At 39.5% G+C, this 14,715-nt stretch overlaps 1 protein-coding gene across 1 annotated transcript; it reads right to left on the bottom strand.

The window, feature by feature from the left end:
* Positions 1 to 86: 86 nt before the first annotated feature.
* On the bottom strand, positions 87 to 13,583 carry FBL (fibrillarin rRNA 2'-O-methyltransferase). The gene is made up of 9 exons (XM_034423637.3): positions 13,453 to 13,583; positions 13,226 to 13,288; positions 10,958 to 11,149; positions 6,488 to 6,582; positions 4,993 to 5,163; positions 3,807 to 3,939; positions 2,978 to 3,090; positions 2,643 to 2,788; positions 87 to 1,629 (listed from the first exon to the last, which is right to left on the bottom strand). Exons 1-9 carry the CDS (start codon positions 13,460 to 13,462, stop codon positions 1,596 to 1,598), a joined length of 957 nt encoding a protein of 318 aa, XP_034279528.1. The 5' UTR covers positions 13,463 to 13,583; the 3' UTR covers positions 87 to 1,595.
* Between the last annotated feature and the right edge of the window lie 1,132 nt (positions 13,584 to 14,715).

Genomic DNA, 14,715 nt, shown 5'->3' with positions numbered 1-14,715 from the left:
AAAAAAAATAGTAAAAAAAAAAAAAAACCCCTTACACGTCCGGGTTTCGTAACACGAACATGAAATAATGCACAGGATCCCAACCCTTTCTGGACAACATTTAATAAAAGCATTTCTTTAAAAAAAAGAAAAAAAAAACCCTTCAATATCCCTACTGCTGAACAACTTTGAGGAATTGAATGCTATGAGAAAGCTAAGAGAACACCTAGCCTGAAATCTTGGGATTGACATTACCTTAATGGCATAAAGATGCTGTAGCATGGAAGCTGGTGGCGTTACCTATGGATGGTGCCATTGCAACATGCAGTGGTTGTGTGTCAGGGAAGCTTTTGGAAATAACTAGTGCATCTGGACCAGAGGACTTATATATATATATATATTTAAAAAAGGCAAAAAAAAAAAAAGCTATTCTTTTTTTACAATTCTTTGGCTACTTACAAAACTGGGGATGCTACTTCTGAGGTTTTGTTCACTTTGCTAGTTTATTACAGAAACCCTAGAATTTACAGCTCTCCCTCTTCACACTGTTCTTCATTCCTGAAATTAAACTGCATGTCCAGGTTTCTTTCCTCTTTTAAGATAGTAAATGTTTTGAATTATAAATGGTCAAGCAGCTATCACATGCAGTACAGTATCGACCTCATCAACTCTGAAAATCTGTTAAGGGTTAACAATAATCAGCAAGGACCAACAGATATGATTTGTAATTCCCATAAATCTGGGATTTGTTTTCCAGAAAAATTCTATATGTCACTTTTTTTAAAAAAGGAGCTACTTTTTGTAAGGCTTTTATAGTATTAACAGTTCCTCCTACATTCCAATTTGGCTTTCTTCCCCACCTTATTATCAATTTGAATGTTAATCTGAACTGTTCCTGAATCCAAGGCACTGGGATTTTATTTTTATTTTTTTTGGCAAGGCTTTAATTGGAGATGAGAGTCAGCTTGGCGTTTAAAGGCATCTATCTAGAAACCAAGAGATCATGAATTCTTCTGCCTCAGACATGAAGCAGCTCGGGTGATTTTGGGCCAGTCAGTCTTCTCTCTGCCTCAGAAAGAAGACAATGGCAAGCCATTTCTAAACAACGTTGCCAAGAACACTGCAGAGATCTGCCCATGTAGCTGCCAAGAAAAATAAACAAATCTGAAAATGGTCAACCAAAAATCAAAATGGAAATAAATCACCTTAACATCTAATGGGCAACACTTGTATACACATTTCACTAATCTACTTTAACATCATTTTATGATGGGAGGTGTTTTAATACTTCACATACACAGTATTTTAAAATGGTGGATGCAGATACTGGGCAGGATGTAAGCATAGTTAATGAAAGAGTAGGGCTAGAGTTCCTTGAATCAGTCTGATTTGTTAATTTTTGCAAGTGAGTCTTGCCTCACCCTCAAAACTACAAACAATCTAGCAGGTCTCTATATTACTGATTTTAATAAAAAATGTACACATTTCAGAATGCCACGGAACATAGATGCAGTACAGCATCTTAAGACTGTTGAGTCCCAGGCAGTAGCAAGAATCCTGACATAAAAAGAAGTAAGAAAAGTCCTTTTGCCCCTATAGCAACAGGCATCAATTATTTATGTGTTTTGCTTCTTCGGTTTAGGTGGTGGCCTGTAAGAGAAGGAAGATTAGATTAATTTTTTTTAACGTTTATTAGCAAAATAGAAAGGAGAGCATGTTACCTGAATTGGAAATATACAGGGACACCTCAATCCTTTGTATGTGGCAAAACTATCCAATGTACAATTCAATATTTTCAGGCTTTGCCTACAGAACTTTTAATAAAAGTCTTCATTCATAAAAGTCTATTTGAATTCCAAAGTTTTATACAGATTCAGAGGTAATCTTTGAACAACTATCCCAGCATCAGACTTTGCTGTAGCTGCAAAGAAAGACTCGGAGATATGACAGTAATAGTAGACCAGGAGGCAGGAGATAGTCCAACAGGGAGCCAGAAAAAAAAATGCCCAAGCTTATCTCAACTTTGAATGAATAAATGGCCTTAGGCCAGGACATGCCTTTGATTCACCCAATGTCGCATTGTCAAGAATAACAGCATGCACTATATGCCAAGTCTCAGATTATGCCTTTCTTGACATCATTCAATGAAAGGGATTAACAAAAAAGGCACTTGGAGAGATATTTCTCTTCAATCCATACAATACTAGATTAGATGGAGAAGAAATGCTATTATTCGGAACAAGGTTGACATAGGGATTACAGGTTTGAAGGTTAGATGAGTTAATGGATATTCTGAATGTCTATGGAGATTCTCAATCATCCAGGTCATGGTTGTCCCAAAGGCAATTTTTCAAGAGGCAACTGGACTTTCTGGTTTTTCTTTGAAGACGTTTTGCTTCTCATCCAAAAAGCTTCTTCAGCTCTTTTGGATGAAAAGCAAAATGTCTTCAAAGAAAAACTAAAAAGTCCAGTTGCCTCTTGAAAAAGCACCCTTGGGACGATACTTTGAATGATTCTGGGTAAGCAAGGGCATTGTAGCTGCTGTTGTTGGAGGGTGGGTAAGATGGACGAACAGATCATATTTTACTGGCAATCTAAATACTACCTTCCCAAGTCCCGGGAAGCAATCAGAATTCCACCAGAGGCCTCTGGTTTCCCCATACCTGTATATGCCAACCACCACCGCATGATCTCGCTCATATGGCTCCAAAGTCAGTTGTTCCTGGGGTTTCATGTTTTCCTGCTGCATTTTCTTTACTTCTGATGCAAAAACTGCTTCAGGGGCTGCTGTTGAATCAATACAGTTGGCCTGGAAGACAGGGGAACGGATAAGCACACCAAATCCTCAACTAGATTAGGGGACACCTTACCATTCCCATCAAATATAGGAATACAAAGCAGGGATCACTATCAACGATCATACCGTAAGATGTTTCCCTATTGGCCCAAGATTCTACAGCCAGAAAAAATAAAACTTAAATCACGATTAAAGCCTTACTTTGATGGAGATAACAAAATGACCACCGTTCTTCAAAAAGTTGTGTGCATTTAAGGCAACAATACGTGACTGATCAGGCTGAGCCACATCTGCGAAAATAACATCCACCATGCCTGCAAAGAGAACATGTATATCAGAATATCTACAGGCTATATGCAAAGCCTTTAATGTATAACTTATGTTACAATTAATATGTAATCATATACCTTATTATTACTCTTAGTATTTCTCAACCGTGGCAACTTTACAATGGGTGAACTTCAACTGTCAGAATTCAGTTCTGGTATGGTACCAGAACTGAATTCAAATTTGAATTTCAAATTCAAAGCAGAATGGTACTGAGGATTAGAAGAACTGACTTTATTACAACACCCACCCAGATTGAGGAAGTTGTAGGTCAACCTTGAAAAGTGTAGGCAGTTAAGCTAAGTGGATGCCAACAATGAAGATACAAAATTTTACGTATCCGCAAAACACAGCTTAGGCACTGAACATCCTGGAACATTTTGTTCTGAGAAAAACAGGTCTTGAAGATTCCTACTGCTTTCTTATATTCTTAAAATTCTGCTATTCCTTTGGTTTAAGGCGTAGGATAGAGCACAGGTGGGCAACTAAGGCAATTTTATGACCTGTGGACTTCAACTCCCAGAATGATGGCTCAGGAATTCTGGGAGTTGAAATCCACAGGTCATAGAGTTTCCATAGTTGCTCCACCCCTATCTCCACCCCAAAACCCGGAATAGAAGGAGAAAGTAATACAGGGATTCCCCTCCAAGAAACTCTTAAATTAGCACAAATTGGGCAGGAATCATAATTTTACATCTCTTACCAATCAGCATGCGATATTTGTGTGGGTGTCGTGCATCCTCAATGACAGGAATGATGTTGGTCCGTTTTTTTGCTACATTGATGAGGTCACGACCTGAGCGATGGGAGAACTCCACAGCATACACAAGCCCTTCCTGTTTAACCAGAAACAGGAAGGAAGGAGAATCGGTGCCTTGCTTGGCTACATATATACATATATAGAGGCTAGCAGACAAAGAAAGTATTCATATGTTTGGGAGTGCTATTAAATGAAACTATTTAAAAGTTAATTATTTGGAAGAGTAATGATCAATCCTGTGCAAGTAAGTCTTCTCTGTGTGGCTTCCCTTGATCTTTTTCTTTAGCTAAGTATTATTTTAATAGAGATGTATGCCTCATCCTCACTATTATATTTATTTGATTCAGTATTACGGTAGATTTTTATCCCACCTTTACAGCATTATTTTATAAGTAACTCAAGGCAGAAAACTTACCTAATACTCCCCCTCTATTATTCCCCACAACAACCCTGTGAGGTGAATTGGACTGAGAGAGGAGGGACTGGCCCAGTCACCCAGCCGGCTTTTATGGTTTCCAGATCAGTACATTAAGCACTACACCAACCTGGCCCTCCATGGTGGATCCCCAACTGGGAACCATTTCTCCTCATCCCACATCTCGCTTCTGATATACAATTGAGGAAGAGATTGTCTCCACTCATGCCAAAAATCTAAAAATGAGGTCCAGTGCAATTTTTTGACTGAGGCCAGTCATTTCTATTTCAACATTTCTATTCCAACAAGCTGGTCTGGCCTAACTCTCCCTTTTTAATTGGCTTTTAAACTGGCTTTTAAATTGGGTTTTAAACCTCTTTACATAAATTTGGATGTTTTTAATCTTTGAGCCTAAATTACTTAATCTGTTTCTTAATAGTTTTTAACTTCTATATGTATTTGTATTTATTATGGCTGTTCACCGCCCTGAGTCCTTTGGGAGTAGGGCGGTATACAAATATGAAAAATAAAATAAAATAAATAAAATAAAATCCATGGAAATGCATTAAGGCTTAGGAAAATTGTTTTGCCTAACGATTCAATAGGAATTAACTGCGATACAATTGCAGAAGCAGCAGCAGCAGCCTATGATAAGGATAAGGCACATTTAACTCAAGTTATAGTCACTATTTTGGCTTCTGAGCAGTTTCTTACCGATCCCACTATGTCAGAGACGTGAGACACCGTTGTTCCTGATGCTGCTCCCAAGTATAAAACTTTTGCTCCTGGTTTGATATGAATCTGATCAATGCCTCCAAGGATGGCAGCAGCCAACTTAGAACGAAAGGGGTTCCAGGCACGGTATTCCACTTTTGTTTCACCCTCCTGGAGTTGAAAAGCAAAGCATCCTGGATTTAGAAAGCCTTTATAAAATGAAAGAATCCTTTGGGAAATGCTTGTAACTTGACTATTGGTAGTTGTCAACTTATGGACGCAACCGAGACCGGCATTTCCATTACTAGGCAAGGTGACTAAGGAGTTGTGCCTGATTTTACGTCCTTTTTTGCCAGTTAACCAAATCACTACAGTTGTTGAGTGAATTGTGCAGCTGTTAAACAAATCCAGCTTCCATCATTGATTTTGCTTCTTGGGAGCTGGCTGGGAAGGTCACAAATGGTGATCACATGACCACTGAGATGCTGCAACTGTCGTGTGAAAATTGGTTGTAAATCACTTTTTTTCAGTGCCACTATAACTTATAACTGTCTCTAAACAAATGGTTGTAAGTCGAGGACTACTGTATTCCCAACGGCACTTACAATCCTATGGTTAATCTAGTGAAAAGAAGGACTAGGGGAGACATGATAGCAGAATTTCAATATTTGAGGGGCTGCCACAAAGAAGAGGGGGTCAACCTATTCTCTAAAGCACCAGAAGGCAAGGAAAAAAATGGATGGAAACCCAACAAGGAGAGAAGCAACCTACAACTAAGGAGAAAATTCGTTAACAGTGAAAACTACCATTTCCCCCAAAATAAGACATCCTCTGATAATAAGACCAATCGAGCTTTTGAGCGCATGTGTTAAAATAAACCTCCCACTGAAAATAAGCCCTCCCCAAAAATATTTAAACGCAGAGCTGGAAATCAGGTCAAGAGGAGCCCCGTCTTGCTCAATGCATTCCAAAATAGTAAGATGTCCCCGAAAATAAGGCCAAGTGCTTATTTTGGGGTTCAAAAAAATATAAGACAAGGTCTTATTTTCGGAAAAACACGGTACCAATGGAGCAGTTTGCCTTCAGAAATAGTGTGCTCCATATCTCTGGAGGCTTTTAAGGAGACAGAACAGCCACTTGTTTGGTAAGGTTTAGGGTCTCCTACTTGAGCAGTGGGTTGGACTGGGACAGGAGTCCCGGCCCACTATCAGGCTTGGCCTATTTGCAAGTGGGGCTGCGGACTCGTGTGCACACGTGCGACTCGACACAGTAGGCCAGCAGGCACACATGCACAGTTCCGCTTGCAGTCAAGCTGCGTATGCGTGTCTGCCCACCACTCACGAGAGTTGAGCTGCACGCATATGGCCTGATTCCCCGGTTGAGGACCGGTGGTGTAGAAGACCTCCAAGGACCCTTCCAACATTCTTATTCTATGTTTCCTCTTTGTAGGTGTTCCATTGTCTCGTAATTTTCCAAAGCATTCCCTGATACTCACCTCTACAGATATCCTCTTCTCTCCATACACAGATTCTCCAGGTACCAGATTTAGTGTGACTAATGCATCTTCTTTTCCTCTGCAGATGAAGATGCCTAAGTATACAAAAGATTAATTAATATAGTAGTGATAGAGATTTAAAGATTTAAATGCCTTGGATTCTAGTCAACATTCTAAGAGCAGAGTTTATAGAATATGACACAGAGGGAGGAAATATCGTTGCTGTTTCCCCATCCTTCAGTTATTCCCAGGCAATCGCGGATCCACAATTTAGACCCCATGGCTGGCTATTTAAAAACAACCTTATGTTGTTCAACTAGGTTTATTCTCAGAAAAGCAAGCACAAGACTACAGTCATCATCTCAGACAACAGCAAGGGGACCTTGTGCCTATTTTGTCCTGCTGCTGCTACTTTCTAAGTTTGTTAAGAAGCCAAATGGAAATTTCAAATAACATAATAGGAAAAACAACCATCTCTTTAAAACATGTCTATGTCAACAGCTCGTGAACTCTCTTTCCAAGAATTTGTAATATACATACTATACAGCTTGTGTTTATTTGTATTCCGAGTAACACATTAAGCTTATTATAGCTCGGAATTTAAACACTCATGCAGTAGCCATTGGTAACAAGGGATTACAGAGAGACACATGCATGGAATTTTATACAGGCAAACGAGCCGGCTGGCAGAGGCGAAATGGGGGAGCTTTCTCCCTCTCCCCTCAAAACTTGGCATGAAAATTAAACTGGATGAAACCCTGCCTCTCGTGCTCAACACTGAGAGGGACAGAGCAAATAACTTTAAAGGGCTTATTTACAACAGTGACAACTAGAATATTTCCAGATTTAGCAGCTTCTTTTCAAGATCTTGTTAGATATATTGCTTTCCAGTGGGGAAAGAAAGGCATTATATTTCTTTTACACTATTAAAATGAACATTCCAAGTTCTGCACTTGCTTGGCTTAACAATGGCTTCCTATGATATTACTACCTGTCTTTGAAATTTAAAGAAACACCTCTCTTTTTTTTATTAAAACACCACTATGAAGACAATATTAGAGACAGATTGGGCTATATCTGGGCAGAAATATGTAAGTGATTTATTTTCAGACAAATAGTCCAATCCAGTTGGAGCAGTTTCAAGCAATCAATGCACGATGAGATGCTAGAATTAGGCCTTAGCATTTGAAAAACACATTTAACACATATGTTAAATATAATCCTCGATTTACAACAGTTCACTTAGTCACCATTCAAATTACACCAGCACTGAAAAAAGTGACGTATTGACGGTTTTTCACTTATGATTGTTACAAGCATCCCCATGGTCATGTGATCAAAAGTCAGACGCTTGGCAACGGACTCATGTTTATGATGTTTATGTCCTGGGATCATGTGTCACCTTTCACAACTTTCTGACAAGCAAAGTCAACGGGGAAGCCAGATTCACTTAAGTGTTAATAATTTAAACAACTGCAGTGATTCACTTAACAACTGTGGCAAGAAAGTTTGCTAAACGGGACAAAATCCACTTAACAAATGGCTCAGTTAGAAACAGAAATTTTGGGCTCAATTATGGTCATAGGTCAAGGACTTACCTGTACAATAAAAATCCAGTACTTTCTAGTACTCTACAAAATCATGTACTTGTGAAGATTCTAAGCATTTATTAGGGAAAGAACGAGATTAAGGCTTTTCCCTCCTTGGAAACAAATTACTGTTCAGAAGATGGTCTTAAAAAAAATGGGTCAAAGGTCAGAGGTATAGTGGAGGCAGCCTTGCTCACCATCAGCATATTCTTAGCAAGCTATTGTGAGGAAATGGCCTTTGGGTTCAAAACAAAACAGCTTTCCCTAAACCAATATTCTACAATGAACAGAGCCTTGCAGGGTGGATTTGATTTAAATCGAGTTGATTTAAATCACAATTTAAATCATGATTTAAATCACTAGTAAAAAGGCTTGATTTAAATCAACTTGATTTAAATCATAATTTTTAAAGAGCAACTGTCATCTCTGCTACTCCTTTGACCCGCTGTTGACCCACCGATAGTCCCAGTGTTGCAGAATATACAGCCTTGTGCTACATAACTAAGCTCCATTTCATGCTGAATAAACTAAATTATTTATGTATCTTAAATAGAAAACTATCTTACGATAGATTTTTACCCCAAAAGTTTTTTATTAAAATAAATTCAATAAAAATCAAAAAAATCCAATTTAAATCAAAAAAATCTGATTTTTTTTTATTTTTTTTAAAAAATCATTGATTTTTATCCACCCTGGAGCCTTGTTAATCCTCAACTAGATAAGCCTCTATTCCGTCCATAATTTTGGTCCCACCTAACAAGATATTATTGGAGAAGAGCCATGTTAAAGTCTATGGCGACCAAAAAAAAAAAAAAATTCCAGAATCTGAATCTGGTATAGTAGTGCCTTTTCTGATTAACACATTTTATCCAAAGATACAGGTAGTCCTCGACTTACAAAAGTTCATTTAGTGACCGTTCAAAGTTACAACAGCACTGAAAAATGTGAGTTATGACTGTTTTTCAAAGTTACGACCTTTGTAGTATCCCCGTGTTCATGTGATCAAAATTGACCTCTTGTCCCAGGGTCATGTGATGCCCTTTTGTGACCTCCACACAAGCAAAGCCAATGGGGAAGCCAGATTCATTTAACAACCAGGTTACTAACTTATCAACTGCAACGATTCACTTAACAACTGTGGCAAGAAAGGTTATAATATGGGGCAAAGGTCACTTAACTAATGTCTCACTTAACAGAAACTTTGGGCTTAATTGTAGTTGTAAGTCGAGGACTACCTGTATAAGCTTTCATGAGCTGCAGCTCATTTCATCAGATGCAGAGTTCTCTATTAAGAGGTATAATCTAACATGAGTATTTTTATTTATTTTGGGGAAGCTTTGAGTTGGTCTTGACACCTGGTGACTGCCTAGACAATTCCCTGCAGCTTTCTTGGCAAGATATTTCAGAAATGTTTTGCCATTGCCTCCTTCTTAGGGTTAAAAGTTGAGTGCCTGGCTCAAGGTCACCCAGCTGCCTAAGGTTACACCCAACTGGCTTTCCATTGGGAATATAAGGCAGTATAATTTGCTGTGTGTGTGTGTGTGTGTGTGTGTGTGTGTGTGTGTTCAAAAATGTATGTTGCCCTTTAAAACAGGGCTAAAGAGTGGTTTATAGTACTTTTAAAACTACGAATGTGAATATTTTGGACATAACACTGTTACTATGTCCTGAATGAGAGTAATAGAAAATTACTCAAACACAGGCAATATTTTGATGGTTAAGGGCACATCTAATGTTATTTGAGGTAGTAGAGTTTTAAAGAAAAGAATGATGCAAAATGGTGGTACCAGAATTTTTGAAGGAAATAATTCGTAGATTTGAGGAAGGAAATTTCTTTCTTTTAAAAACACTACTAAGTCTAGTTTACGATTTATTTAGGTTTTTTCCTACTTGTATACTGCCAAATCAATACAGACCTGCGGTGGTTTACAAAATAGTCAATAGAAAACATCCATAAACTGTTAAAATGTCCACAGTAAGTGCCAAATTAAAAATAACCAATTACTAATCAAGTTTGCAATAAATACAATAATAATGAAAAGTAATCAAAATTAACAGAACCAAGTATTAAAATGAAATAGCAAACCATTTGATCACTATAAATGCAATCAAAGAAAAGGAAATATAAATTATACATGTTTTTCAGCAGAGTTCCATCATATGTAACTCCCACTCTGTTAGAAAGAATGTGGAGGAATTCTAAGGGAAGTGTATTACATAAACTATAATGCCAATCTGACTAAAATAGATTTTAATCAACTATTTTGGAAGCTTGGAGGTGCCACTGAGCAATAGTACCTTCTGGCTATCATTTCCCTTATTTTGAGAAAGTTAAATTTAACACTAGCCTTCTTCCAGGAAAATCAGGGCCAATTCAAATGGAAGAGACGGTCCTGCAGATAGATTCCAAGCCACAAAGTGTTTTAGGTCAAAACCAAACTTCAAATTGCCCATAGAAACCTATTGGTAACTCATGTAGAGCTCAAGTAATAATGTAATATGATCTTGGCTGCTAACATCTGTTAACACCAATCTTTTTTTGCACCAATCTTTTTTTCCCCTGATGATCTGCAAAGGCAGTCTTATGAAACTACATTGCAATACTCTGTAATCAAGAAGCATCAAGGATATAAAGCCAACATTGTGAAAATTTACAGGCGAGTTTTAGGCTTGCCTCACTTGTATCAAGAATTTTCAACAGGTATTGGAGCTGCAAAAAAAAGAGCTTCTGGGATTGCATTGTGTGTGGAGCTCCAGGCTTCCTGTGCCTTTTCTAGACCAATGGCATTATTCCTCCATCAACCTTTTAGCAGAGAAAGCTAAAAAATAAAATTATATCCTTACAACTGAGCCAATATATGACATACTGGGCAAGTCTTACCTTCATGCCTGTGGGGTTCTATAGTCACCCTTTTGCCTCCTTTGAAGCCACCCCGTCCTCCTCGTCCACCTCCTCCTCGTCCACCTCCTCCTCGTCCACCTCGGAAGCCGCCACCACCACCTCCTCTTCCACCTCGGAAACCTCCTCCTCCACCACCTCCTCGGAAACCTCCAGGAGATTTAAATCCACCTCCTATGAACAATGGGGGAAACAGATGGGATAGACAGCACCTGATCAGTATTAAACGACATCCCAAAAATTGACCTCGATAAAACTTGTGCAGCCAAAGCTTGAGACTGATATTAGCTCAACGCTTATGCCCAATGTGTTGCTCTCAAAACACAAGTTCTGTGAAAAGGAGACAACCTTTTTAACATTGTACTTCCAACCTAGCTTCTCTCCTTAAAAAAAAAAATCAAGATTACATGACCGACAAATTCTTATCACTTCTCTTGAAAACAAACCCATGAGAACAGAAAAGATTCAAACCTAGTATAACCGAGTAAGTTATACTAGGTTTGGACCTTTATTTGTTTCACTGACAAATACACATTTGAACCTGGGCCTGCAGGACCAAAGATTTAAAAAAAAAGACATTTCCAGAGAAATATCTTTTAAGTTTTGCTGTTTTCTTGCAGATGTTTCATTGGCCAACCAGGTAACATCAGAAGTAAACTAATCTGGAAGCAAATAAACAAGCTCAGAGAGCACCAAGAACAGTTCAACCCCAAGCCACAGATACTCTTTTCTATTAATGCCTTTAAAGCAAATTTAAGTAAGAACCATAAATCTATACTCATTTTGACAAGCAACAGAATAGGTAAAAGAAAAAGCGTACAGGTAATCCTCACTTAATGCCCTGTTTAGCAACTATTTGAAGTTACAATAGTGCTGAAAACATAACTTTACAAACTGGTCCTTGCATTTACGCCCTTTGCAGTGTCCTATTGTTATATGACCATCATTTGTACGTTTCACAGCTGTCTTCTGACAAGTAGATCCAGTGGAGAAACTCGCAGTAAAATCTCAAGTCTTAGTTACACAATGTTTCACATAACCGTACTGCTTAGCAATGGAGTTGCTGGTCCCAATTATGATTGTTAAGCAAGGACTATCTGTATACAATTATTGTTACAACTATGTACTTGCAAAAGATAATCAGTAATCAGTGTCATTAAATAACCCATTAGTTCTTCAGCAAATTGCTCCATTACTGCCAACTAGAGTTTAGAAAGCAACATTAGATTCAAATATATAGAGCAGACAAAGCATGCTCTAAGCAACAGAAATTCCTACCATAATTATATTTGTTGATGTGGTAATGGCATCACAACATCATCTCACGGTTGTGCTTCAGTTACCACACTAGCAAGGCCCATGTAATCTCAGGGGAAAATGTTAACACATCAGATGTACACCAGTTGCATACTGACCAAACTATTAACGGAAAATGCAATTAAGCGTAACTTTCAGATAAACAATGATTTTGACTCCAGCTCACCAAAATGATAATGAGGAAACCATGAAGTGGTTGCACTGAATGTGAGATTTTGGCAGGTTCTTCTACGAACTTACTTATATTTTATTAACTGTTTCGAGGGTCGTTTTCGATTCATTCTAATTGTTCGCTTTATTGAGACTCTTACTAACAGAGTCATGTTAGTAAGTTGGAGGGGTGGGTTTATATACTCTTGATAAATAAAATCTACCAGTACCTTTTGGTCTCACCTACTTTAATGATTATGTGGGAATAGCTTTGGGAGACAGGAGAGATCTGCAGCCTAGACAGAGGAAACTTGAGGCCGAAAGAGGAGGAATGGAGGAAGCACCCTAGAAAAGACCTTCCCTTAGTTTGCAAGAAGAGTAAAATGAGGGGTACTTTCAAACTTGCAAGAATGACGTTAGCTTTGCGCGATAGTCCACACTAGAAGCACAAGCAGAATTTTAGATGTTCTTACTGGAAACTTCCATTAACAAAACCTTGTTATATATATAAAACAAGGTTTTGTTAATGGAAGTTTCCAGTAAGAACATCTAAAATTCTGGGGGGTGGGTGGGGGGTGGTGGAAATGTTCCGAAGCAAAAAGAAACCTATATATATATTATACCATGGTGTATATATATATATATATATATATATACACACCATATACCCAACCCACTCCCTCAACCGGTACCGGTGGAATAGCAGGCCGCCATTCCAAGCCCCTATCGAGATGCGGAGAAAGAGAGAGAGGAAAAGAGAAGAAACTCGTAAGAGTAACAGACCTCGTCCTCCTCGGAAGCCTCCGCGTCCTCCACGGTCCCCGCGTCCTCCGCGAGGGGTAAAACCTGCAGGCGAGAGAAGGCAGAGAAATCCCCGTCAGAAACGGTCACAGCAAGCCCTGTGGCCGAATCCCTCCGTTCCCAAACCAGCTGGGCCGTGTTAGTCGCCACACGCGGCCGCCGGAAATCAACTCGGTCGCGCCGAAGAGGTTTCCTCACACGCGCCTTACCGGGCCGCATGTTTGGAGAGAGAGAGAGCACGCCGGGCACCTCCTACCCCACGCGCCTAAAATTCCAGGACAGGAAACGGCAAGCGCGCAGGTCTTCCTACGTCACATGCCGCGGGTCGCACAGGAACTACGCAAGGCTCGGCGCGCATGCGCGACCGCACGCCCCCGGGCTTTCTGGGGAATGCAGTTTGCTGCAGTGATTTTGACACCCCCCCTTTTTTTTTTGGCTTCTTCTTTCCTTTCACGTTCAAAACGATTCACTCCCCCCTTGTTGTCCCGTCCCCCCCCCCCCAACAGCGGAGGCTGGATTAGGAGAGGACTCCCTGATCCCTGTGGATCTACTTTAGATGCCGCTGAAAGGCATTTTGTTGCGGGAGGAGGAATAGCAAATGGCGACCTTTTTAAGTACCTGGCGCATGAAACCCAGGGCTGGCTAGGAAAAGCCTCCTCCTCCTCTCCGTTGAAATGCAGAACGAGACAACACAAAATATAATTTATGGCCTTTCCAGGCACGTGAGATCACCGTTAGGATTTTTCACCCGATTCAATAAAATTTTAGTCGATCGTTTCGGATCTTAAAACCAAGAATTTGTGTAAGATTTTTTTTTGGGGGGGGAGGGTGTGGGGGGGTGGAAAAAAGGGTTCTATGTTGCCGCAGGGTTTGCTTTTAGAGATGGATTTTTCTTTCCGTAGCACGGAATGAATGGGGGATTGTCAACTGCGGTTTGTAATAATCTTTTGCTTTAAACTAAGGGAGCTGTTACAGAGTGCTTCTCAATTCAACCAGAAACATTTTTAGCAATCAAAATGTCCTACATGTAATCTGTGTATACCTGTATATATGTGTGTATACACACACATATACACACATATATAAATACATATACATATACACAAACTAAACATACACACACACATATGGTGGCACAGTGGCTAAAATGCTGAGATTGTCAATCGAAAGGTTGGCAGTGGTTCGAATCCCTAGCACCGCATAACGGGGTGAGCTCCCGTTACTTGTCCCAGCTTCTGCCAACCTAGCAGTTCGAAAGCACGTAAAAAATGCAAGTAGAAAAATAGGGACCACCTTTGGTGGGAAGGGAACAACGTTCCGTGCTCTTTTGGCGTTTGGTCATGTTGGCCACATGACCACGGAGACATCTTTGGACAGCACTGGCTCTTTGGCTTTGAAACGGAGATGAGCACTGCCCCCTAGAGTCAGGAACGACTAGCACATAGAAGCTTTACCTTTATCTTTTTATATAC

This window comes from Pantherophis guttatus, chromosome 10 (assembly GCF_059756535.1).
Source record: "Pantherophis guttatus breed Tessera chromosome 10, ASM5975653v1, whole genome shotgun sequence".
NCBI lineage: Eukaryota > Metazoa > Chordata > Lepidosauria > Squamata > Colubridae > Pantherophis > Pantherophis guttatus.
Note: the sequence above shows the minus strand (reverse complement) of the source record. Positions and strands in the feature narration are given on the sequence as shown.